Source organism: Eretmochelys imbricata, chromosome 1, assembly GCF_965152235.1.
Source record: "Eretmochelys imbricata isolate rEreImb1 chromosome 1, rEreImb1.hap1, whole genome shotgun sequence".
Lineage (NCBI taxonomy): Eukaryota > Metazoa > Chordata > Testudines > Cheloniidae > Eretmochelys > Eretmochelys imbricata.
In genome coordinates this window covers 108,484,665-108,508,364 of record NC_135572.1, presented here as the reverse complement: position 1 = coordinate 108,508,364, position 23,700 = coordinate 108,484,665, and the positions used below count along the sequence as shown (strand labels likewise).

Sequence of the window (23,700 nt, the reverse complement as noted above, 5' to 3'; positions counted from 1 at the left end):
CCCCCCCCCCGTTTACTTTTAGGGAAAAAAAAAAAAACTCTGGGTTGGAAGACTGTGAATTTCCCTGCAGAAGTTAAGTACCCTGCCTCCAGGCAAAGAAAACCTGCAATTTACAAAGATAGTCCCCTTTTGTCTCTGCTTGGCCACAAAGCAGAGAAAAAACAAGCTGCTTTCTGGACTTCCTTTCCAAAGGAAAAAAAAATTCCTTTTTAAAATCTGTATTTCTAGTTCAAAAAATCTCAACTGGATCTCAAAATGATTTCAGGTTAATCCCACCACTATGCCACCCTGTCAAGGTTCCTCCCCCACTCTGAACGCTAGGGTACAGATGTGGGGACCTGCATGAAAAGCTCCAAAGCTTATCTTTACCAGCTTAGGTCAAAACTTCCCCAAGGTACAAAATATTCCACCCTTTGTCCTTGGATTGGCCGCTACCACCACCAAACAAATACTGGTTACTGGGGAAGAGCTGTTTGGAAACGTCTTTCCCCCCAAATACTTCCCAAAACCTTGCACCCCACTTCCTGGACAAGGTTTGGTAAAAAGCCTCACCAATGTGCATAGGTGACCACAGACCCAAACCCTTGGATCTGAGAACAATGAAAAAGCATTCAGTTTTCTTACAAGAAGACTTTTAATAGAAATAGGAGTAAATAGAAGTAAAGAAATCCCCCCTGTAAAATCAGGATGGTAGATACCTTACAGGGTAATTAGATTCAAAACATAGAGAATCCCTCTAGGCAAAACCTTAAGTTACAAAAAAGATACACAGACAGAAATAGTTATTCTATTCAGCAGAATTCTTTTCTCAGCCATTTAAAGAAATCATAATCTAACACATACCTAGCTAGATTACTTACTAAAAGTTCTTAGACTCCATTCCTGGTCTATCCCCGACAAAAGCAGCATATAGACAGACAGAGACCCTTTGTTTCTCTCCCTCCTCCCAGCTTTTGAAAGTATCTTGTCTCCTCATTGGTCATTTTGGTCAGGTGCCAGCGAGGTTACCTTTAGCTTCTTAACCCTTTACAGGTGAGAGGATTTTTCCTCTGGCCAGGAGGGATTTTAAAGGGGTTTACCCTTCCCTTTATATTTATGACACCTTCTGAGACCCTGAGAGCAAAGGCTCCTCTTGAAGTCTATCTGTGGTTCTCTCCAGAGCACGCTTCTCTTTGTGCACTTCAATAACATTGGAGGGAGGGTTTGTAAGAACATAAGAATGGCCCTACTCGGTCAGACCAATGGTCCATCAAGTCCAGTATCCTGTCTTGCGATAGTGGCCAATGCCAGATGCCCCAGAGGGAATGAACAGAACAGGCAATCATCAAGTGATCCATTCCCTGTCACCTATTCCCAGCTTTTGGAAAACAGGCTAGGGACACCATCCCTGCCCCCCATGGCTAATAGCCATTGATGGACCTATCCTCCATGATAAGGATGCTTGAAATTCCAGCTTCACTAAGATTTCTCTACCTGTGAAAGCTATAATAGTATTTATAGCTTATGCAGTCTGTACACACCCCAGTATTCTTCATGAAGTGGTGTAGGAGAGAAAAAACATCTGTTTGTGTTAAGGGGACAGGAGAGAAGAGCCTAGCATTTGCAATACCAGGGAGGCACGAAAGAGGAGGAGAAACTGAGAGGTGGAATGGCCTTGGAAAGGGTTGCAGTTATGTGTATGTAGTATTGAGTCACATGCTGGGAAAGTACTAGCAGTTAAACTGGGAGTAAACCAGCATATTTTGTTCCGGCCATGGGGAAATATATTGACTTAATCAATGACTGAACAATTGTTCTTTTAAAGCTATATTATTTAAGAAAATTAGTCTATTCTTGTCAAAATTTGCTCCTTAACCAGGTAATTCTGCTGTCTTACATATTTGCATTGCACAAACTAATGTAAATGGATTTATTTCTTTAAAATGTTTTTCTCTTAGCTGGCCTGTGTTTTTTTATTAATTTAAGAAGTTTATTCGCTTAACAGGAATTTGCTTAGAAGCATTTTAATGTATACAGATTTGTAGAGACAGTAGTGGCTGATAATACTTTCTTTTAAAGGGCTTATTCCTTTGTCAGACATTTAACGAAGCTTCTTACTACCATATATAATTTTCTGTGCATTTGTCTTTGTCATTATCTGCTGCCCACAAATTATGAGGTAGTTAAGAATCATATTATCATGGTAGAAACATAAGGGGGCTGAAAAATCTTTTAACTTTGTTCGTTGCTAGTTTCTGACAGAATTTGGACATTTTTGGGATATGAGTCAAGAACTTTTGATTCATTTGTCTTAGGTTTAAATTTGATTAGTTTACTATCTTTCTAATCTAGGTATTCATACGGCACCTATTCCCATACTATCTTGGTGCTGTGTCCTCCTGTTGGGAAACAGCATGAGTATTAAAATTCATGCATGCACAAAATGCATGGAAATTATAAGGATACAGCAGGATAACAAAGTTATTTATTCCTTTAATAAATATTTGGTTAACCCTGAGAGATGGAAAAGTCAATTTCTAGTGGATATATGGGAATTGGGCCAGGATGTCAGTCCAGAGATATCAGGGTTGGCACTTAATAACTCTGTAACTGGAATTAACTTTTTAAAGTTTTTCAGAGAGATTGTATTTAAAAGGAGAAAAACCTCTAGAACAGTAATAACTGTAGAACTGGATTGAGCTATGTACAATCCAATAAAACATGATCCTTATTAGGAAAGAAAATGTAAGGATATAAAATTTCTTCCTCAGACCCACTAGGTTTGCTGAGAGAAACTAATACCTTGAATAGTCTAGAAACCAGTGTATTCTCTGGAGCATAAATGCAATATATTCCCTGTGAGATACTCCACTAAGTAAGTTTGCACATATATTTCATACCAAATAAAAGAAAAATAACACTGAAATTATTTAAGTCACGAAGTAAAACACCCAGAAGTTAAGAACTGACAAAACTGAAGTTGCCTGTACAACCCTGTGCCTATGTATTACAAGACAGGCTTTTGTATGATTACCCCGATTCTGCAAAACATTTAAGTGTGTGCTTAACGTTAACCATGTGAGTAGATTAATTGACTTTAGCAGAACTACTTGACTGCTTAACGTTATGCACATGTACATGCTTTGCTGGGTCAAGGCTTCAGTGCACAAGCTAGAAGGAGCTCAGTGAACAAGATATTTGTTTAATATTTCTTTTGATCTCCATCATTCTGTGTTTAGCCCCATTCCTGATTTGCCATCAAAATCTGCAGTGAAATTTTTTTTATTTTCCTTGTACGTTTTTATATACACTCGTCTCTGTGGTGTCTGTGCACCCCACAAATATTAACGAATTTACCCTGACAAGACATCCCTGAGATCAGGACATTCTATCACTGCCATTTTAAAAATGTGGAACTGCTTGCTCTGTGACCTTGAGAACTGCTGATTCCATGATCTGACTTTAAAAGCTGCTTCTGTTGCTCCAGTCCCAGAATGTTGTTGTCTATTGCATTAGCCTATGTTAAAATCCATTAATTCTCTTCCTTGCCATAGGAGAATCTGACACTTCAAGTGGAGGTTTAGCATAGTGTGACAAAGTTCCTCCTCTACCTTGGTAGGTCCTGTGCTTATTGGCGGATTTTGCTCGCCTCAGAGATTCATGGCAGCCCCTATTTTGGCCACTTTCATGGCTCAAATGTGCCGTTCACTCAGATAACCTCATCACTGGCCAGCATGGGAAAAAAAGAGTAAGAACAATCCCCACAAAGAAAAGGAGTACTTGTGGCACCTTAGAGACTAACCAATTTATTTGAGCATGAGCTTTCATGAGCTAAATTGGTTAGTCTCTAAGGTGCCACAAGTACTCCTTTTCTTTTTGCGAATACAGACTAACACGGCTGTTACTCTGAAAACAATCCCCACAGTTTCTGCTGATCCACCATGTGGGTTGGGGACCAGCTCAGAGATCTTCACCTCTGGTGGAAGCTCCTGTGTTGGGTCAGGAGGTTGGGAGGTTTGGGGGGAACCCGGACCTGCTCTCTACCCCGGGTTCCAGCCCCGGGCCCTGTGGACTGCAGCTGTCTAGAGTGCCTTCTGGAACAGCTGTGCGACAGCTACAACTCCCTGGGCTACTTCCCCTTGGCCTCCTCCCAACACCTTCTTAGTCCTCACCACAGGACCTTCCTCCTGATGTCTGTTAACGCATGTACTCCTCAGTCCTCCAGCAGCACATCCTCTCATTCCCAGCTCCTTACGTGCACATCTCACTAACTGGAGTGACAGCTTTTTAAACCAGGTGTCCTGATTAGCCGTAATTAATTCTAGCAGCTTCCCAATTGGCTACAGCCTGCCTTAATTAGTTCTAGAAAGTTCCTGAGTGTTCTGGAATAGTCACTGTTATCTTACCCAGGGAAAAAGGACCTGCTTAACCTGGCACTAATATATCTACCTTCGACCACTCTCTTGTAGCCATCTGGCCTGACCCTGTCACAGTAGTTATAAATGCATATTAGGTATTGTCAAATACCCACACAAAGGACTACGTTCTGATATTTAGATCTGTCTTCAGAGAACTGCTGGTGTAGTCACTGTCCCTCAATCCATTACAAGTCTTCAGAGGGGAAGGCAGCTCTATCCCCAAAGAACTGGAGAATTCTTCTTCATGGTTGCTGTTGGTTCCAATTACTGACTGAAGCTAAGAGACACCCCAGATACTTAAGTGACGGGGTAGCTGAGAGAAACGTTTACTTAGACCATGTCTATGTTACATAGTTTTGCCAACATAAGGCAGATAACATCGACCTAACTATGGGGGTGTACACACTGTCACTTTAACTCGCCTAGTAAGCCAACATAATAATACCACCTCAATAAGAGGTGTAGAGCTTAGGGCGATTTAGTATGAGCGACGCAGTGTCAGTGTCAGTGATGCATCTGATGAAGTGAGCTGTAGCTCACGAAAGCTCATGCTCAAATAAATTGGTTAGTCTCTAAGGTGCCACAAGTACTCCTTTTCTTTTTGCGAATACAGACTAACATGGCTGTTACTCTGAAAAGTGTCCGTGTAAACACTGCATTGCTTACATCGACCTAAGTGGCCCCCAGGAGGTATCCCACAGTGCCCACCATGATTCCTCTGGTCACCATTTTGAATGCCGCTGTCTTGCAGCCAGGAACACTGATGAACGCCCCTCCTCTGTTGAAACCCCAGGAACTACTGAACTTGCTCTTCCTATTTGCTTGGTGTGGAGAACTCACCTAGCAATTGCGCAGCTGAGCATGCTGGCTCCACACAGCAAAGATGCTTCTACCTGGAGTACATGAGAGGTGGTGGATCTCCTGCATCTTGGGAGGCATGGCTCTCCCCCAGCCCCATGAACTTGCTCGGGGCATGGAGGGGAAGGGCTATGATAGGGACATGCAGCAGTGCCGTGTAAAACTCAAAGAGCTGAGACAGACATAGCAGAAGGCAGTCGCCTCTGGTGCAGAGCCACAGACATGAAGCTTCTACAAGGACGGGGCTAGGGTCAGGTTGGTGGTGAATAGCCCCTCCATTGAGTTCCTCTTATAGCCTTGTGTTCATAACGCACAGCACAATACTGAAGAGCAGTGAAGGCTCTATGCTTTCTAACACAGGTGACTGACTCACAGGTTACCAGGGCAGTTGAAAAGCAGCTGGAAACCTATTAGGATGCCCATGGCATGATAGGAATGAGAAACATACATCATGTGACGCTGAACGTGCCCCCCATGAGGCACTGCAAAACCTTCCCAAAACACCGTGTGGCCAGCTGCACAGTGGGATAGCTACCCATGATGCACTGCTCTGTGTGTCAATGCAAGAGCTGCTACTGTGGACACACTCTGCCAACACAAGGAGCAGAGTGTGGACATGCAACTGCGGTTTAATTGCACCGGTAGCTGTACATCAACGTAACTTAACTTGATTTAACATTGTAGTGTAGACATAGCTTTACTGTAATCTGATGACATGATAGTCTTCTGATTATACTGTTTACACATGTGAACCTCCCTCATCACACATCAATTCCTTTCTTCCCTGCAAGCATTGTAATTGGAGATCTGAAAAATATTTATAATGAAACCAAAACAGACAAAATAAGAGCCCATATTCAGGCCTTTGGGGAAAATATTAATTTGGGTTGCAAACACCTAGTTACTGTATTTATTTAATTTTGGGGGTTATACAGGAGTAAGAGAGAATGTGGGAGACAGCTAATTTAAAGACCCTCACACTGGATAAAACCAGATCCTGAGGTTATTTTAATCTCAGAAGCATTATATGTTTAACTGACTTTTTAAGTGTGCTCACAGGAGTTACAGGACCAGAACCCAACCTCTGCTACTGCCTCCTGGCATTGCTCCATTGGCACAAAGGGGTGCACTTAGGGATTTCCCCTGGCCTGACCAAATATCTGAGTGGTGTAAACCCATCACCACTTCCCATCTCACATCCTAGTGTAGGGGATGTATCAGGAAAAACAGAGTATACTCAGTTGTGGAAATTCCTGTCTGGGTAATAGTCAGAGGGCTCTAACAAGCCACTGATAATTCAGAATAATTTAAAGATTGCTCAGAATTATGCCAGAGTCAAACTGCTTCCTGGTGCCACACAGATTGGGTGGGGAAGCACAAAGATGTCATACAGCCAACTTTGTCCCCAGCTCAAGTCCTGCGAGAAGCACAGTTTTGGTGAATCTGAGGATTGGGGCCATACTAATGCAAGTACTGTGCCAAAGTCAAATAAATGTAGCCTTTCATTGGATCTGTCCAGGGTGCTAGAGATTTTCACCTTTCTATTCTATTTCTCAGTTTGCTCTGTATGAGATTTTTTTTCTCTTTAATGTACATTGGTACCTGATGAGCCCATGACTATACATTGACAATGTGCACCTTCTCTGTGAGACCTCCCAACTTTAAATTGTTTTCCCTTTTCACTAAGGAAGGCATTTTGGTAGAGTTTGTTGCTTCCTGAAACTTCCTTGTCTACTTACAAAGAAATACTCTCACTTCCAGACTCGCTCAGATTTAGCTTTGCACAAGGCATCCATAGTCGAGGTAAATTTGTCTTTGTCACATTTCTAATTTGTATTTGCAGTGTCCACAAAATGACTGTTTCAACGTTTTTGACTTGCTCTATCTTTTCTGCTGACTCAACACTGATCTCATGGAAAAATGTATATGAAAGCTATATTTCAAGAGAAGAATGCTTATTTTATTTTGTCAAACAAAAATGAATCTAATATCAACACAAATGAGAAACACCAATTCAGTTTCTAAATCTGTGACACCATATTACATAATAGACCAAATCTAGATTTGGCCTAACTTTGCATTGCTTCATCTTCGTGAATGGAGCAATGTCAATTTCTCTCATAAGGATTAATGGCATCTTAATATAGGCACTAGTCTTTGATCAGAATTATTTTTTAACATCATACACTAGGGCTAAAATAGGTCAGCCAATCTGATCACCTGTCACTTTGTAAGTGTATTTACTACATAATTCTTACTAATGTCCTGCCTAACCTGTTCATTAGCGTCTGCAGACTGTTCTGCAGTTTCCTTTCTTCATAGAAGGTTTGGGGTATATTTAGATCAACATTTCCTGCTAACACAAAGCTAACTTCTCCACTTTTTGCACATCCAATATATTTTTTAAAAAATACCCCAATAATTTCCTTCTGAGGAAAAGGAGAGAGGAAAAAAGAAAGAACTGTGTATGAGAGACTAACAGTCAGATCCCTGAGTGCTCTTCTGGAAGGTGATCAGATGCCACAGCGGTGAGGGCTGGAGATGAATCTGAACAGAACTGCAGATTTTAAGTTCAGTGAAGTATGACTTCTACAGGGAACTTCAAAACTGCAGTCAGATTAAAAACATCACACTGTAATTAAAATAGTCATTGTATGTATTCCCCTGTACCTATTGCCATGATTACCACAAGAACCTATTATTCTGACATTTTATCCTCATCACAATATTTGCAATAATAACTAATTAGTTTTGTCATCTTTTAAAATTGTCCTTAAGAATGAAATAATCAAAGTGTTAACTTCTCTTGAATAGGTTTTATTTTTTTAAATAAACAGCTTTCTGAAACTCCAGCCAGTGACTAAATCTTCTCCACTTTTGAAGGTATTTCTGGTAGAATCTTTCCTACTATTTAGTAATATCTGTTGAATCTTTGCAGAACAGGTTGACTCTAACCCCATGAACCATCAAGGAGCCATGCTTTGAGATAGAGAATGCTCAGATTGGGATGACTATCATTTTGGGAGAGGAGCTGAGGAGTGATTGGAAGATTCATCGCTGGACAAAGAACTAGGTGAAGCAGGTAAGGAAACCACATCTGCCTCGAACATGTCAGGGCTATTAGGATAACTCTGGACTTATCCTGTCTGATTTTGTTTACCATTCTGAGAATGAAAGGTGCTGGGGGAAAACACATAAAACAGCATCTTCATCCAAGTGAGGAGGAAGGCATCCCCCAAGGAATTGTGACCTAGATCCCCCCTTGAACAGAATAGATGGCCTTTTTTGTTCATAGCTGGGGTGGAGAGATCCACTTCCAGAAACCCCCAAGTCTGAAATATGTTGAGAAGAACATGGGAATCCAACTCCGATTTGTAGTCTTGGGGAAAAACACCTGCTGAGAGCATTGTCTGTGACATTTTACCTGCCTGGGAGATATATTGCTGAGATTCCTATGTAATGTTTTATGCACCAGTTCCATATCATAATTGCTTCAGCTCAGAGGGAGAGGGATCTTGTTCCTCCCCTGCCAATTGATATAAAATATACAGGGCACGTTGTCTCTCATGACTTTGATAGACCTGTGTCTGATGAAAGGCAGGAAATTGGAGAGGCATTTCAGACCTCTCTGTGCTCAAACAGGTTCATATGGAGGATGGTTTCTTGGGGTGACCACCTGCCCTGTACCATGAGAGCACTGAGGTGTACCCTTCATCCTAACAGAGATTCATCCATGGGTATAGTTGTTAGGCTCTGGTTCCAGGCAGTCAGGCCCAGTGATTGGAGAGGTGGTTGAAGCCAGACAGAGGGTCAGAAACAAGTTGGGGGCTATGCTAAAACTGGGGTCTGGGAACAGACCTTGGCTCAGAACTGAGTCAGAATTCATAGGCAAGCCCAAACAGTGTCACAATCAGAGTCCAGATGTGGGCCACAGTTGAAGCAGGGTTATCCAAATCTGAAGATAAACCAGATCAATATTGTAGTCAGAGTCCAGATGCAGGCCAAGGGTTGGAGCCAGGTTGGAGTCAGTCCGAGAGTCTGTGGGTCAGGAGGTGGATGCAAGGCTGGAGTCGGTCAGTAGTAGTCATGGCAACTAAGTGAACAGCACTGGGCTGGCTGCAAGTTTTCCTCACAACAGTTATCATTGGTATTGGCTGGAGGAAGGGAACACCCTCTCCTACATTGTGATGAGCCTTTCAACAGTCTAGAGAGAGCGTTTTCCCTGTTAAGGAACTGACACCTGTTTGTCTAGGTCGTGCCTGTTTGGCGAGTAAACTGATCTGAACCATCCCTAGAACCAGCAAAGGCATAATCTCACATGTTCACAAAAGTGCAAGCCATCATGGTATTCTCTGCAAACAATTTCAGTCCATCAAACAGGAGATCCTCTACCATATTCTGGAAAACCAGGATGTCCTGTGCAGGTATGTGCAGCACTGAGAGCCTCCAGAAGAGATATTCTGGCCAGGAACTGCCCTTCAGTAGTAGTACCCTGAAATTGTTCCATTTGGTCTGGAGGAAGGTGTTGAATAAAGGGAAACAAATTCTGCATAATTTGTAAAGTTTTATTTGGCCATCAGCACTGGGTAATTTGCAATGAGGAATTGTAGAGTGATCAATAAGTAAGAGTTTCTCCCCAGAACATCTCTGTCATACAGAGTGGACTTCTAGTCTCTAATCATACAGGGTGGACTTATACCACTATTGTTTGCTCCATTTGTTCACTGCATCTTCCAACAGAGAGTTGTGTGGAGGGTGAGAAAGTAGGAACTCCAAGTCCTTGGTGGGACATAATACTTTTTATCAGCTCTCTTACTTGTCGATGTTACTGCAGCCAGGGTTTGCCAGATGTTTTTTGCAGGTTCCAGCAGAGCCTCACTGATAGGAAGGGCAACTCTGGAGGTGTCACAGAGTGAAGAATATCCAACAGTTTATGTTGAGATTCTTTAATCTCCTCAAGAGGTATCTGTAGGGAGTCTGCCACCCATTTAATGAGGTCTTGAAACTGCCAAAAATCATCAGCCATAGATGGAGGAGGAGGCATTACCACCTCATCTGGTGATAAGGAAAAGATTGTTGTTTGAGGGGTAACTTCTTTGTCTGCCTTAGCTTCCTGATCCTTGAACATTTCCTCCTGTTGCTGAAGAGGAGAAACTTGAATGGCCTTGTCATCCCAATGGAGAGGAGCGGGGCCCTGGAGAACTGTCAGCAATATGCTGCCCATGAATCCCAATATGGCTATTGAGGACCATATGGGGGAGGGGTGGCATCCAGATTTGCTCCCACCAAGACTGATGAGGTTCCCACACATATTCCATGTCTCTTTGAGACAAGGGGTTTCTGCATGGGTACACAGAAGAATACTGGACAGATATTGATAATAGTGAAGGTAGGTCTTCATCATTGTCCTCTTTTTGTCTCTAATGGGGGAGTTCCAACTGAAAGGGGAGGTGACGGTACCAGGAATGTATAAGTGTCTGGAGACCAAGTGATTCTCATTACTGAGAGAATTGGTACCTGCAAGCAATGGAGACTGTGGTTCAGCCGCCATTGATAAGTTCTTTAGGTACCTAAAGTCTTGCGGTCCTGAGTGGAGTTGAGTCGTGGTACTAATGGCCCAGTACGTTTGTCCCTACAGGACAGTACTGTGGATTTTGAGTGCTTCTCAGACAGTGCTGACATAGCTGAAGGCTAGTCTTAGACGATACCAAAGAGCTCAGTGGAGTACTGGGAAAACGGTTAAGTCTGACAGTACTGATTTTTTATGTTTGCTCTGACCATCTCTGCAAGCTGGTACTGGAGTCTTCTCAGTGCTATGCTTACTCTTAGAGGAGCTATGGGATTTTCATGACCTGTTGGTACCAGAGGAGCCCTTTGCCTCTACAGTACTGAGCTTGAGAATGAAGTCTCTGATGCCCCTGACCTCGCTGGAGAGCAAGGCCTTTTTGAGGTGGATTTTTTAAGAGGGTAGTTAGAATGCCTCTTCTTAGGATCTTTAGAGGTAGTCTCTGACGAAGTCTTTTCTTTTAGAGGAAATCTCCTTTGTAGGAGAATGTTGCGCCAAGCTTGAAGAGGTGCTGGATAACCTTGGAGACGGATATAGGGGGGCGTTCTTCTGACCTGACTCTGAAGCAGGGTGAAGGGAGCACTCCATCTTTAACAGTTGTAGCTTGATTTCCCAGTTCTTCTGTGCCCTGGATTTGAGGGCTAATTAGAAGTTACTTCTGTGAGACATGCAACTTCCTGGTCAGCAAATGCACATAGAGTGTCCATCGCTGACTAGGATAGCCTCTTTACACAAGAGGCAACATTTAAACCCTGGTGAACCAGCCATGCCCCTCACAGAGAGGATTTCCCCAAAAGAAATAAAACAGTTTCTCAAATAACCAGTAGCTAACTAACTACTACTACTAACTAACTAGCTAACCTAAAATAAACGAAGTTAGATCTAAGTCAGCAAGCAGCCAAGCTACAATGTGGGCATGCTAAGCTCCACCTCAGGCCAAGGTGGTTGAGAAGGAACTGAGGGCATTCACTCACACAGCCTGATGTAGCATTTTGTGGGGCATGAGGATACCAGCAGTGCAGGCGTGGGCTAAATGGACACTGCTAATGAATATCTCCCATCAAAGGCACACAGCACATGTGAAGTGAAGCACCCCTAGGGACACTATTCGAAGAATCCATTCTTCCCAACTAAGATCACCTGAGGATAGTCTCTTGAAAAAGGGGATTGCAATTTATAGAAGGGAGACTGTCTCAGAGGCTATTTTGGAGTAAAGAGATCAGAAGCAGAAATAGTCAAGAATGGGTAGGAGGAAGAGGAGAACTGAGTCCTGGAACTGTGAAAAGACACTGACCAAATCCCAAAGGCCTCTTGGAGAAGTGAAGAAGCAGAGGCAGGGATTTCTTAACTTTGGCACCCAGAAAGATAATGGAACAAATAACAAACCATCAGTTTGTAAGCAGCTAGAAGGTAATGTGATAAGTAGCAGTCAACATGGATTTGTAAAGAACAATTCATGTCCAGTACAAAGCCTGGCAAATGTCCACAAGGGGGAGCTCACCCAGGCTTGTATTAGGCTACAAAAGTGCCACATAAAATTTGTACCTGGGGAAGGGAGGTTCCCTTTTAGCTTTAATTTTGTTAGTTTCTAATCCAAGCTGCAAAATGTCATTTTAGAAAATAATTTGAGAAAAATGGGGCCATAATAAACTGGTTTCAAATAATTAACGAGAAAACAGGAGCATGTTACTGCCTCATCCTAGCTGAACGTACTTTAACAGCCGTATCCTTCTGCCTCAGTGAGAAAGAAACATAAGGTTGGCTCATTACTTTGGATAGGTCCTTGAACATCATCACTATTTTAAAACATTTATACCCCAAATGGCTTTTACAGGTTTTCCTTGAGCACCAAGTGAGGTGAATGACATGAAGCTCAGCCAGCTTCCATTTCATTAATTGATACAGAGAAGTTTGGGCCTAGGGAGTGCTGCTAACATGACTGGACTCTTTCCGTGCCTCAAAACTTTTTGTCCCTGTGATTCTACTCTAGTGGTTCTTGGATATTATGTATGTTCTGCAGTTGCATAGGAGACCAGCAAACATCAAGTCTGTTACTCAGTTCCGAGTGAAAGTCTGGTTGGACATCATCTGTCCGTAAGCTGTATGGTACGATGTGATTGTTAACGCTTTAGAAACTGAGCCAACACTGCAGGCATGTTCAGCAGAACTACTGCAGCAAGAGTTGGCAAATCCCACAGTAATCATATTTATCATTTGACAATTATACCTGTGCTGTTTTCACAGCATTTAATAGTATCTGACCTTATTCATTCACATTTTTATTACATATTCATTGGCAGTAACTGGCACTACTTCCACTTAACCAGAACTTCCAGAAGATTTCTGTCCAGGTCAGTGGTCCTTGGTGATTCACTAGTTTATTAACAGGTAACTTTTAATTCTATATTCCAGAAGCTGAAGTGATTAAGCCAAAAAAATAATAGTATTACAGCTAATGACTGAAGTATCATTGCTCAGGAAGCAGTGTTCTTGTGTAGAGCAACCTTTCCTTAACAATGTCCTTTCTTCAGCTAAAAAAAAAAAAATTACAAAACGACTCATCACATACATTGGAGACTACTTATATTTATTTGTAGTTAATAAACAATAAAACAAATTAACCTAAATGCAGCCCAGAAAAATTGAACAGTACCTTCTTGCTAATATGATACCCGTTTGTCCTGTTACACCATTCCTTTTCCACAAAGGCCACTACTTCATTCAATCAACCAATTTATTTGCCCTTAGAAAAGCATTCACTTTTTAAACTTACCATTTAACCAATTATTTATCCTGGACATATCACCCAGGTTACATTACTAGAGACTAACAAAAAAAAATAAATAAAACATAAAAAATAGTCCCCCTAAAATGGGGCTGAATAAGTGGTCTAAGCAGCAGTGTGATATACCATCAAGTTGGGACCCTTCCCTCAATTACTTTTTTTGTAAAGTTCTTTGAGATCTACTACAATTATCCTTTGCTCCTTGGACTGGCAAAGGCTGGGAGCACTGTAGAGATATCAGATTCAGCCTTGGAGGAAGGAGAATCCCTCCATTTGGTAACAATTGCTGCTGAACACACAACTGTATTCATTACAACTCAGCCAATCAAAGAGTCACTGCATGTACTCTTTAAGAGTGAAGGTAGGGGATGTGTTAATTTCTCATTCCTTTGGTCTCTGAGAATGACAGATCTTCTTGAGTTTGACGTGTCCAGTTAAAATGTTTGCTTTTAGGCCTATCTACCAATCATTACAACCTAGTTATTGTGGCTTTGTAGGGTGGCAACCAACAAATCTCCAGCATTTCTCAAGGCCTCTTCCAGCTCATTATCCTTCTTTTACACAGGATGCTTACACTGTACCCCAATGTAGAACAGAAGGCTTTTCCCTCAAATTCTCAGCCTGGTTCCTTAAAAGCTGCAGACATACTGGGCTTCTCTGCACAGAAACTGGAACCAATAGCTACATTGGTTGTAATTCACAACTTTAGTTATTTAAGTGCAAGCCTCAAGTGTATATAGATATTTATTTTGGATTAAGAGTGCCCTAGTTAGATATAACAAGTTGATTTTTACCTCCTACAACATGAAGGAGAACACACATTTGTGATCCGATATATGCACCTTTAAACCCATTGCAGACGAAGTTGAGGCCAGTTGCACACAGAGGCCTAGATGCCTTCCCAACATTCTGATCCAATGGCACTGCAGTAAAAAACCTTCCATAGAAGAATGAGCGTGCTCTGGAGCTGGTCCTAGAGGTCTAACACCATCCCAGATTGCACCCCAATCCACTATTGTTGCCCAGAGGGACCAAAATCATAGAGCTACCTGTCCCATGCTAAGTAGGAAAATAGCCAGAATAAAGAATCCTGTAGATATGGAGAGGTAAGTATTTCCCCATGGATAAGGCTAAGTTTTTGTCACCGATATTTTTAGTAAAAGTCATGGACAGGTCATGGGCAATAATGAAAAAACCATGGAAGCCTGTGACCTGCCCGTGACTTTTACTAAAAATACCCATGCAAAATGGGTAGCCGGGGGGTGGGGGCAGGCGGGAAGAGCAGAGCTGGGAGCTACAGGGTCCCTCTCTGCTGGTGGCTCCAAGCTGAGGGGCTCCCCTTTGCCTCCCATGGCAGCCCAGAGTTCTGGGTATGCCCTCTGCTTCCAGCTGTGGCTGGGAGCTTCCAGGGATCCTCCCTGCCACCCGCTGTGGTCAGGAGCTCTGGGGATTCCCCCTGCCCTCCGTGGTGGCTGGAGCAGCAGGGGTCCCTCTTGCTGCCGGGGGTGGATGGGAGCAGCAGGGATTCCCCCTCCCACCAGGTCCCCCCTGCTGCCCGCAGGGTCGGAAATAGTGGGGATCCCCCTTGCCACCTGCAGTGGTCGGGAGCTCTGGTGATTTACCCTACCCTCCGTGGCGGCCAGCAGAGGTGGGGGTCCCTTTTGCCACCTGTGGCGGCTGGGAGCAATGGGAATTTCCCCTGCCACTGGGTCCTCCCTGCTGCCCACGGGGTCGGAGGGTTCCCTTTGCTGCCGGGTCCCCCATGCCACCAGCAGCAGCTGGGTGGCCAGGAGCTGTGGGGCTCCTCCTGCCATTTACAGTGATCAGGAGCTGCAGGGGTACCCCCCAGCTCCCTGCAGCTCCCAGCCGGCACTGGCTGAAGTCACAGAGGTGTTTGGAAGTCATGGATTCCATGACTAAATCCATGGCCTCTGTGACTAAATCACAGCCTTATCCATGGATACCAAGGATATTACAAGGGTGATTTGGTACAAATGCAAATGATGACAAATACACATGACACTTTAGCAAGGTAGATGAAGACCAAGGTCTGATCTAAGGAGCTTATGTTCCTCCTCCAATTTCCAAAAAAATAAAATCTAAATACAATAGGACAGCGCAAAGCATGCAAAGAAGATTAAGCATGGGCCTGTGACATGTACTCCATGCACTCAGTAGCGGCTCCCTCTCCCTCAGTGCCCCCCATCCCGCACAGCAGGTTGGTAACACTGAGGTTAGCAGGCAGCACCTTTTTGCAGAAGAGTAGGGTTGGGCTGTTTTTTCTCCTATTTGTTGAGCTTGCAGAGTATCCTCAAACTAGCAGTTACTGTAATCAAAATAATTGTTTCAAAATAATGATTTTAAATGTACTCCCTTCTCTGAGTAAGAAATAATATGCTACCTAAACATATGAAAAGATGTCAAATTTCTTTTCTTGTATGTCTTTTGATCAGACCACATTCAGTTTAATCTTGCTGCAGTATTAAAAGAAGTTTGTGAAAATGTAACAGAAACAGAAATATACAAAAACCAATGACTAAAAGGGAGGAAGAAAAGTGATGGCTTGGCCCCAAAAGTGTTGGTACATTTCTGCTTTCCTCCCCTTTGCCACACCTTTTCAAATATTCCCTTTTTTTCCTGATAGCAGCAATGAAATGTGGATTTACGGTATAAACACTTGTAACCCCCAACCACACTGAGCACCAAAATAAACCAGCACTTGAGATATGAATACTAGATCTCACAAGAGCCCCAATAACAAACTAGAAAATGATGATGAAAGTGATGTGACCATTTCCTCTTTTTAACCAATTTAAAACAGAAATTACATGGAGGTACTATGCTAATGTTTTACGCTATATAGTGATGCTACTACAGTTCAATCATTTACATATTTGATCAGTCAGTAGTTCATAAATAAGATTTATCTATGCATCATGTGCATGGTTCCTTCAATTTAAAGAACTCTGCTCTATGCCAGCTCAAGTAATTTTTCTCTAAAGAAAATCTGAAAGGCTCATCAACAAAACAACAGTGTAAACATTTACACAATATGACAGAAGGCACTGTGCTGTAGGTAATAAAAAGCTTTTATCAAACTCAAAAGAATTTACCTTGACAAGAAGTCAGTGAAAGAGAGGCGTACTGGATAACCATGCCGTATGATTTTCACCATCTCTAGGACACCAATATACTGCAGCTGGGCAGACACGTAAAAATTATCAAAAGAGTCTGGCAGCTTAGAGTTATTGGGTTTGATACAATGAACAGAATGAGGTGTGCAGTTCTGAAGCTTTCCAGTAATATCTGAGAGTGATTTCTGTGGAGAGAAATAAAACCCAACAGATTCTCAAACAGTCATTTGTCAGAAGTGAAAGAGTTGTATAACATAAGACATATCTACCTTTTTTAAAAAAACGTGTATCACATAATATTCTTAAAAAGCTTGACCTGAATGCATAAATTGCATACTCAGGCAAATAATATTTCTGCTTGTCCTTGTAATCTGTAGTTTCATTTTGTGCTTAAAACTCTTCTATACATCTTTGTCCAGCAAACATTTACTAACCCTGAGCTGTGTGGCCAGAGTGAGTGGGCCCCCTCGTTCCAGTCTCTGAAGAAATGTGGAAGTTCCTTTCTTTTTCAACAACTGTGGGTGAAAAAAGTGTACACAGAATATTGTTTTCCCAATACAGGCAAAGTATTATAATTTTCCCTGGTAAGGCAGTTCACTAATAGAGGCAAATATAAAGCTGTGTTTGAATCATGTCATATAGCAACAAATCACTTGAGGCTAGATTTTCAAAAATACCCAGGAGAATAACTAAATGTCCACAGAAAACTGCACAACCAAGGCTATTAATAAAGTTTTGATTTCAAAAGTGGACATGTACGATTGTATGTGCAAAATTCCATTTGAAGACAGCTTGTAAATGTACTGTTACACTGAAGGTGAGTATGTGTGCACATGTAAAATCATTCCTTCTCAGAATGAGGCAAAGTAAACATTTTGTTATGGCATCAGAGCTTCTAGATTTAGCATAACATACAAATTGCATATCATAATACTTCTTTCTGCAAAGACCTCCTTCATCACTAGATGGTTTTTGAATGGCTGTGTGTATGCAATCAACAATTCCCAGGGATAATGGTAAATTATGAATGAAAAAGTCCCAATATTCATGTCTGGATTATTTTTTCTCCTGTTGCAAGGTGAATGTAGTTAAAACATTTCTTTTTTTAAAATCATGTAAAATATGGTTGGTATGAGCAGGTATTTCCTGTACCACCAGGACCAGTAATATCTACGAAGAAACAGGGAAAACAAAACCTTTTAATAGTGTCCACTTTGTATCTTTGAGAGAATACTGTAAAGATGAATTATCTTAAGAAGAGCCGCAAGAAGCTGGCTTCTTCTGTTGAGGTTTCTAAATTAGAACTGGCAGATAATTAGATTCTAATGCAGGGGTTCCCAAACTTTGTTCGCGGCTTGTTCAGGGTTAGCCCCTGATGGGTCACGAGACACTTTGTTTACCTGAGCGTCTGCAGGTATGGCTGCTCGCAGCTCCCAGTGGCCGCGGTTCGCCGTTCCCAGCCAATGGGAGCTGCGGGAAGTGGTGGCCCAGGGAAACGGCGTGGGCTGGGCCACCACTTCCCGCAGCTCCCATTGGCTGGGAATGGCGAACCACGGCCACTGGGAGCTGCGAGCAGCCATACCTGCAGACGCTCAGGTAAACAAAGTGTCTCGCGGCCCGCCAGGGGCTTACCCTGAACAAGCTGCAAACCAAGTTTGGGAACCCCTGTTCTAATGCCAGGTCTACACTAGAAACTTACATCAGTATGACTATGTTGCTCTGGGTTGTGAAAAATACACACCCCTGAGCGACACAGTTTTGCCGACCTAACTCCCCATGCAGACAGTGCTATGGAGGGTTTCTCCCATTGACATAGCTAATGCTTCTTGTGGAGCTGGAATAACTATGCTGATGGCAGAAGCTCTCCTGTCAGCATAGTAGCATCTTCACTGACATGCTACAGCAGCGCAGCTGCACCAATGTAGCTGCGCCACTGAAGCATTTTAATTGTAGACTTTCCCTAATATTTCACCAAGAATATAGAAATTAAGATACTTATTCACATCCATGGATACTTATACATATCTGTGACAATCTTTTATCCTTTGACCCTCTTTCATTTCTATTTTTCTTGTCCACTTGGCCCATAACTCCCTTTGTCTCAGAGTTGGTATGTTCTAGCCAACTCCCATACTATCCAGTTGTACCAAAATGCATGTGTACATACTCATCTAAACACATCCAGGTCAAACCCCGTTTATAGAAGAATTGCATTGCCCCACAACTTAATTACCGTGCTGGACACTGCAGCTGTTTACTGTTTTAAATCTCACACAGAGTGGAACAAGATTTGAAAAAAAAAAATTCATCTCCATCCTCACATAGAGACTGGAGGTCTGTAGAGCCCTGATCTCTTAATAACAACACTTAGCACTTTTATAATGTTTTTCATCCATAGATCTTAAAATGGTTTAGAAATGTGGATAATTAACTCAATTTTATGCAGGCGTCATCTCAGTTTTACAGATAAGGGAAACTGTGGCACACACACAAATTAAGTGACTAGCTCAAGTTCACTCACTGATTCAGTAGCAAAGCCAGGAACAAAATTCTGGTTGCTTAACTCCCAGTCTGTTGTGTTACACCCATGGCTTTGCTTCCTCCCTCTGGGGTTAGGGCTACTGGAGAATAGGGAGGCAGGAACAGAAGATGAGTTTTATCAAAACTATCCTAATCTTGAACAGTTTCTGCTTTGGATTCAGAAATAAGGGTTGTATCAAATTATGTCTTAATTCTCCATATACACTATAAATCTCCTTTCAGCTCTTCACAGACACCAAATTTGGCTTTGACAAGAATGTTTTATATTTGAAAATCTTGCACCTCTGTCAGATCTACATGAGAAAATGCGGGTGTCTATCTCCATAATTACTGTTAGAAGGAGAAACCTACAATATGTTTCTACTTCCACAAATTTTAAAGTTTTAAATCCCAACAACATTGTAAATGGTGTATTTATCCCAAATATGCCTACAGTGGGGTTTCTTGCATATGGATGGTCTAGGTTTACTTGGTCCTGTCTCAGTGCAGGGGGACTGGACTTGATGACCTCTTGAGGTCTATTTCAGCCTGTATTTCTATGATTCTATTTGCAGACCAACAGTTAAATGAAGCAAAACAATCTGGAAAAGTAAGAATGAAGAGTCAACAGTGATAAAAAAAGCTTTAGCTAGTCAAATACTGTATATTTAGTCTTCCGGTTCATAAAAGCTGCTGTAAGGCTGATCTATGCAAGGGAAAGGTCAGTGTGTAGAGCAAGGCCAAAAAAGTCTGCATCAGGAAGCTACTAAGGGGCTAGAAGGAGAAGAACTGATGTGAGTACATGAGAGTTGTGAGAGTATGAATAATAACTTCCTATTTTGGCCTTATTTGTCTCTTCTGTGCCAGGAGACCACACAACCTGTAGGAGTTTCACAGCCTTCAGTCTGTAGAATAAATTTGTTTGTAGCCCCACTGGGAGGAGGATGAGCAGACATCAGGTCTACCATGACCTACTGTGCATTCCAGAATTATGACCTGATTTCAGATCCAATTGTGTACTGGACTGGTGCACTATCCTCTTCACCAACACCACAGATAATGCTGCAAAGGAGCACATGACTTTCACAGATGTCCCCAAACTCATTTTGTGGTAGCCTGCTCCAAATCAATGAGGAAATGTTGCCTGTGGGCATACAGATATAGGCAGGTGAGTGGGTGTGTTTAGAAACATAGGAAATTAGCTAAGCCTGTGAAAGACCTAAGTCCAAAATGAGCTTTAAGGCAGAGAGGAAGTGGGAAGCAGCAGGGGAACGGGAATCACAACTAACACACCTCAAAAGACATCACCTAACTAAAAATATCACCTCCTACTACCTCTCCTCTCCTCCCAAACCACAACCCACCCATATTTCCTTCTACCAGTCAATGGCATGGGCACTTCTAACCATTCCTATCTGAATTACATCTCCCAGGACTATCCATTCCCACACATGAACACCTCCTGGCTCATCTCTTCCCACTGCCTACTGTAATGAAACAAGTCTCAAACAGCTGCCAAAGCCCTCCCAAACACATGAGGAAATCACCCCTCTCCAGTTAATAAAACCTTATGAGCATTCCCTCTTCCCTTCTCCTGCATGGCCTCTTCTGCTCTCTAAGCCCACCACCCTCACCCCCATGATAAACTTAAGAAAGATGTTGTGGTTACGGCTTTCAAAATGGGGTAATTTTGTTTGTAAGGAGACAGATAACTCCTGTGCCCAGTTTTTCTAAATAATAATGAATTAATGGATACAGATAACTCCTATGCCCAGTTATTCTGAATAATAATTAATTAATACTCTCCCTGCATAGATTCTGTAGGCTATGTGTTGGAAAAAAGGAGGAGATTATGGTATGATAACACATTCTTAAGGGTCTAGGGTTCAAACCAGCACCACTGAAGTCAATGGCCACATTGCTATTGACTTTACTGAGAGTAGGAGTAAACTGTTGTCATACTCATTTCCAGGGGCATTTATATGAAATACTCCCCTTAGTATTAATTGGCGTTACATGCATAGATCTTCCCACAAATAGATGTGATAGCAAACTCTGTAATCCTGGGGCTGGAATTGAGTTTTTACAGCTGTATGTCAAAAGACAAAACTGTGCAACTCAATAGGCCTAGTGATACACCTGCTCCCGTTTGGGGAACACCTTTCCTGCTTTTCTAGATAGAGATAATATTCCATGATAGCATCAAACTTGGATTTAGCAATTATGTGACTTCTATTTAAAGGTAATGCTCCAAGTTCTTAGGTCCACTAAACCCTTCAACATAATTTGTTTTCATTGATTTTCACTATTATAAAATGGCAATAACTTTACAAAATATTTTGATTCAGTGAGGAAGACAAAATGTTGTCCTGCAAGGCACACTGTTGCAATTGAACAATTGATTGTTCTGGACAGCCTCCCAATTGTTGTGGTTTCCTTTTGTGTTTTTAGTTTTGGCTGAAATCAGGTAATGGAAGTGAAGACCAATTCCGATACTGAGGGATTTTAATTTCAGCTCAATAAATTTATATTGATATATACAAAGGCCTACACTACACAGTTCTCCTGCCAACTCCAACCATACCTTAACATTGTCTACTGTTCTGTTCATCTTTAATTTTTATGGTATCAACAATCAGGCAGAGAATGAGAGTTTAACCAATATACCACATATATGCATGAACATTAAATTATTGCTTGTCAGCCATAAACCTCTCAAGTGATGAATACCAACAGATTAAGGAAGATGAATTTATCCCTCCAAGTTTACTGTCCCTTAAGTTATTTTACATTCATTATGACAGCCACATAGGTGAAGCATCCAGTGTTCCACATAATAATTTTATTGGCTGTAATATTGAACTCACTGCTATATTGTCCAGGGAAGACAGTAGATTTCAGAGATCCTTCAATCAAGAATAATATTGTATAGTTTCCTTAGTTGCTTTGGAATCAGAATAGTGTGCCTGATTATTTCAATAAGTAAAATGTAGAATGTTGCCTGGAATTTATGGGGCTTTCTGAAATACCCAGTTTTATTGGACATTATAGTCAATGAAGAAAGGTGTTGCTCTAGTGTCCTTCAAGGGTGAAAAAAAGTTCCAAACTCCTACCTTACTGAGCTCCATATATTTCTTTGCTTCTCCTCTTGTGTAGGTTACTGATGTTTTCTTATTGAGCAAGGCTGCTTTGGATCCTCTAATTTTAAGAGAATGATATGGAGGGACAAGGGATCCTGTCTGTGTCAGTTTAGACTGGAACAACTGATTGATGACTATATTTTCACTAGCTGGGAGAAAAAGAAAATTAATGCACAGAGATAAGATACAGGTGAGAAAATCACATACACAGTGAAAGGAACAGGACACACACAGCAGGAGACAGTATTAAACAAGACGATGCATAAACTGTTTCAGATGAACAGCCTATTAAGTTCTGCATTTATGCATTGTTAGTTATTCTGATCCAAGTCCAGTGGCATTCAATTGTCCAGGTTGTCAGTCATCAGTGATGGTTTTAAAATGTACTTAAGTCAAAATATGCTTAAATTGAACTGAGTGGGGGCACTAAGCAACACCAAATAAAGTTTAGGATTTAGTGTTACAGGTCTGTCTAAACTTCAGTGTTTGGGTGATGATTATTTTGGATGTTTTGCTATATTCTGGACTCCTATTTAGTTACTGTATCTTGCACCTATGTGACTTAAATAGCATAAAATGAACATATGCTGTAAAAATGGTACGATATTTTGTAGCATCCATATGTATGCTAGGCATTTCACAAAAGTCAGATGAAGACACTGTATCTGAGACAAAGAAAAATAATCTGACATAACAAAAGTGGGAGTTGTGACAGATGTGAGACCTGGGAAGCAGACAATCCTGAAAAGACTATTATACTGAAAGGTGCCAGAAAGGCATGAACTTTTTAGACAATAAGTGTGATCCTGGGTTAATTGGTTTCCTGGGAAATCCCTGGGTGATGCTTAATGCAAAATTTATCAACAACAGTTATGCCAAAACCAAGCTTTTGAAGCTTTGGTCCCAGAAAAAGGGCCAGTTACAGGATGCCAGAGATTAAAGGCCTAAACTGTATAAAGAACCACCTGAACTGTCCAAGATTGTTTTTGTTCTTGATCTGAAACTTGATATCCAAAGAGCAAACCTATTGAGAGGTTTGAAAGATGGGCTCCTACCAGACACCTATGTTAGAGGTGGGTGACCTCTGATAAACTTTTACCATGTGTGTAGAACCATTTCTTGTTTTTTATGTTTTCTCTGTGATGCTTTTGCCCCAAGAATAAATGTATATGCTTTGTGAAGATTGGCTAGTAGCTGGAGTACACTGTCGCAACCCCTGGAGAAAGAGCAAACCACACGTGTTGAACTCTGGTCAGATCTGCTGGGGAAATCACTGTGAGAAGCAGAGCGACTGTAAGCC

General features: G+C 41.8%; 1 protein-coding gene across 1 annotated transcript in view; it reads right to left on the bottom strand.

Annotated features, from left to right (window-relative positions):
* The window catches only part of MYO16 (myosin XVI), a 474,546-nt gene that overhangs the window by 100,185 nt on the left and 350,661 nt on the right, over positions 1–23,700 (bottom strand). Inside the window, exons 24-26 of the mRNA XM_077807065.1 lie at positions 22,374–22,549; positions 17,175–17,255; positions 16,720–16,925 (exon numbers count right to left, since the gene is read on the bottom strand). Coding sequence (XP_077663191.1) covers positions 16,720–16,925; positions 17,175–17,255; positions 22,374–22,549 — 463 coding nt within the window. The remainder of the gene's footprint in view (positions 1–16,719; positions 16,926–17,174; positions 17,256–22,373; positions 22,550–23,700) is intronic.